The following is a 4002-nucleotide window of genomic DNA, read 5'->3' on the forward strand; positions in this document are numbered from 1 at the left end:
CTCTCGGAAAAGAGACCGGCGTCGAGTCGACTCGTATCGACACGACACGAGTCGACACGACACGACTCAGAGTCGACTCGAGGTTGTGTCGACACGAGTCGACACAGAGTCGTGTTGTGTCGACTCTGTGTCGATACTGTGTCGTTTCTGGTGTCAGTCGACACGATTTTTATCGACTTCAATAGTCCGACTGGTCGACTCGAATCGTATCGATTTTTGTGTCGACACGTTACTCTACTGTCGCACTCGTTTCAACTGTTTCCGGTTGTTTACGCTTTCACATATTTGTTTACATCATCGCATACACTTCGACTCAACCTTTTTTTTCTCTGACAAGGATAATATAAGGGGCACGGATGGTGTGAAAAAACGAAGAGAGCTTCTGAAAACCAATATTCCGACGAAAACTATATTAGAGAAACGGACCGAGAAGGAGTTGCCTGTACAAACCGAAGCACTCGCCACATCCCTATTCACACAGAACCCTTTATTTCCTTCGAGATTACGAGAAGAAGACCAATTCCGCGTGTTGTCACAATTTGAGCATTCGAGCTTGATCTAAGAAAATTCAGTTTCCTCGGAGATTTTCTTTAATATAACTCACTGTGACTGCATACCCAGTCGGTTTCCCCATAGATACGCCGACGGAATCACTTGAACATAATCGACAGAATTTCAGGATCTCTAGTACCTGCTCTAGTCCAACAAGAACGTATTCAAGACTATCAAAATCATCTTCCCCAGTCTCTCCACTTTCCTCACTCTTGTCACTTTCTCCACCCATGCTGTCATCACTACTTGGTTCGTAAACATACATTTTTTCTTCATCTTCCCCCAGATCTTCTTCCTCATCGTCGTCTGAATATTCTTCCTCGTCATCATCCACACCTTCTTCCTCATCATCATCATCACCCAAATCCATTGCGTCCGATGGCTCTCCCATGTCAAAATCAACATTCCCAGATGACGAAGTGGGCGCTTCATGTGAAAAAGATGCAAACGGAATTGCATCCGAAGATCTTCGCTTTCTAACACATTCTTCAGGAAAGTGAGACTTGCAGATGTATGAAATCTTATCGCCCCTATTCTGCATTTGCTTGGCGAAGCCTTCACCGAGAGCTTCTATCCACTTCTTTCTTTCTTCTCCATTTCTTGTGAACATCGTCACAGCTGTCGATGGCATCATCTTCCAGCAATAGCAGCATCTTCGTTCTTTCATGGCCAAAACAAATGAACCTGTTGAAATTTATAGCTTTTGAATTATTTTCAGAGTCAACCTAAACATCGTTAATGAAATTCAATTGAAATCTCAGAGATTCTTGAAAATTCTGTTATAAATCGATTAATGTTCGAGATTTTTTTCCAAAAAAATCGATTAATATTGAATTTTGTTGTCTAAAAATCGGTTATCGATGAAAATTTACGATTTTGTGACGAATTTTAACAGAATTTGTGAAGAAACAGAGAATTCAATCTGAAAAGAAACAAATGTTATCAATTTTTACCAGAACTGCTTCGAAAAAGCTGAAAAAATCGGAAGAAACACCGAAAACTAAGAAAAAAATTTTGAAAAATTCGAGTGCGAATTTTTCGCGCGCTTTTGTTCGCCGGTGGCCTAGAAAAGCAAAGCTCGTCCCTAAGGGCTTTCAGTGGAAAAACAACCGTTTTTCGATGCGGTTTTCTCATTTTAGGAAATTTTTTTGAATTTTTTCTTTATTTTTATGTGAATCTACATTGAATTCTACACAAAATAAAGCAATGAAATTTTTCACCGCACTCCACCTTTAAAATATATTCGAAAATCCAATTTTTCAGAAAATACGCATTCAACGGCAACGAATCGTGCAGGAACAACGAAAGAAGCTTCTTGTAGAGAAAATATAGAATTTTAGGCCTAAATTTTTGAATTTTCAGACAATTTCGGCGCGGAAAACAATAATCGACACGATCGCAGAAATAGGAATACACCAGCGAGACGATCGGGATTCAGAGGGAGCAGACCGGCGGGACAAAGTGCGTGGATTTGGGATTTTGAGGAAATTTCTGGAAAAAGAGTATTTTTGTGGAAAAAAGCCCAATTATGTGCCTACATTGTTGCAAATTGGCTATAAATATCGATTAAAAAACTGAAAATTCGCTGAAAAATCTAAAAAATTGCCAAAATCCGATTTTTCGTAACATTATCGATTTTTAGACGTTTCGGACACAATTTTGTCTATTTTTAGGCCGAAAATTGACAGCAAACCCAATTTTCAATCGAATTTTTCAAAATTTTCAGCCTAATTTGCGCATATTGGAACTTTCTAGCCAAAAATTCTGAAAATCGGACATTTTCAGTATTTCTAGCTCTAAAATTCAGATTTTTCAATTTCCAGAGCAATTTCCGTTATCAGGAAGTCCACAAAAACCTCCTCCACAAATTCGTTCATTCGAAACTCCGCCCCCTTCTTTTCATCCGTGGGAAAATACTCATCTGCTTTGATATTATCTGCTATTTACTCGTCTGCTATATTGGCTCGTCTGCTATAGCTAGATCATCTGCTATATTGGCTCATCTGCTATAGATCATCTGCTATATTTGTCTTATCTGCTATTTTTACTCCAGTTTCAGAATCTCGTCTGCTATCAGGAAAATCATCTGCTATGGGTTTTCTAGTCTGCTATTTTTTGGGTAAATTAGTGAAACCTGAGCTTTATTAACGCTGGCGCGCAAGTAACTTGAACATGGCAAGTCAGATTCTAGTAAGTGAAGAATTCGCTGAAATTTTGGCGCTATACTAGTTGGAAGGGGTCACTTTTTTTCGCGATTTTATCACTTTTTTCGACATAAAAATGATCGCTGATTATTTCTATGATTTTTAAGTTGTTAGGACACAAAAAATTTTCCATCAAAAAAAAATTTTTTTGCCGATAATTTCCAAAAAATAGCTGTCAAAATGTAATTCTCGGATTTTCTGATGCCATCAAAAATTTTTTAGCAGTTTTTTTTTCATTTTTTCAAACATTTCAATTTATTTTTTTCGTTTTCACTTAGAATTTATTCTGAATTTGCAGATTTCTTTCCTGGAAGCCTAAGCCTATTTCAGTAATGGCAATAGTTTTAACGGAGGAGCTGCGAATTGTCCTCAATGTTCTAGGCTTAGGTAAAAATGGTAAAAGCTAAAAACATTATATTGCTCATTTCAAAGTTGTTGTTGTTGTTTACGTTNTAGTCGAGTTACATCTCCTAAAATAGTTGAACTAGTTCGTCAAAATGTCTGCTCAGGCTGCTCTTTTAAGCCTTAGAAGCTTCAATTTATTCTCTGGATGGCCCGAAGTGGCCTCGACGACCAAGGACGAGTTTGACGATTATGTCGCCGCAAGAGGTCTCTTAAAATAATTAAAATCCATTCAGGTGAACCCATTCGATTCAAGTTCGAATGTAACAAAAGAAAATGCAAAGCTTCACGCCTTGTCGTCAAAGTAGGCCTGTTGAAAACCACATTTTTCGAAGGTCTACACTGTGATCGCAAAAAGTTTTTCCTTTTCTCCTTCCTCTACGTCACCTCTTCCATGAAAGTCGAGGAAATGGCACGTAATGTTGAGGTAGACCCAAACACATGCGTGCAATGAGGTCAATGGATTCGTGATGTGATGGCCGAGAACTTCAACAATCCAGTCATCCAAATCGGGGGAGTCGGTACCATTGTGCAAATTGATGATACAAATATTGTCAAGAGGAAACACAATGTGGGCCGAATGGTGAGGGATGGCTGGTTAGTTGGAGGAATTAAGGACGGCACTCGTTCGGTGTTCGTCGAAATCACAGGACGTCGTGATCAGGCATCTCTCGAAGCGATCATTACTCGATATGTCATTCGTGGCACCACAATTCGTACTGATTGTTGGGGAGGTTATAACGGTTTGGCAGCTCTTGGATATGTTCACGAGACGGTGAATCATTCGCTCAACTTCGTGAATCCAACCACTGGTGTCCACACTCAACGTGTTGAGTCACTTTGG

At 39.1% G+C, this 4002-nt stretch overlaps 1 protein-coding gene across 1 annotated transcript; it reads right to left on the minus strand.

Moving 5' to 3' along the window:
• Window positions 1-568: 568 nt before the first annotated feature.
• On the minus strand, window positions 569-922 carry CBG24991 (the record flags this gene model as incomplete). Its single annotated transcript, XM_002648596.2, has 1 exon — window positions 569-922. One exon carries the CDS (start codon window positions 920-922, stop codon window positions 569-571), a length of 354 nt encoding a protein of 117 aa, XP_002648642.2.
• Between the last annotated feature and the right edge of the window lie 3080 nt (window positions 923-4002).

Source organism: Caenorhabditis briggsae (genome assembly GCF_000004555.2).
Source record: "Caenorhabditis briggsae AF16 supercontig from assembly CB4, cb25.NA_317, whole genome shotgun sequence".
Classification (NCBI taxonomy): Eukaryota; Metazoa; Nematoda; class Chromadorea; order Rhabditida; family Rhabditidae; genus Caenorhabditis; species Caenorhabditis briggsae.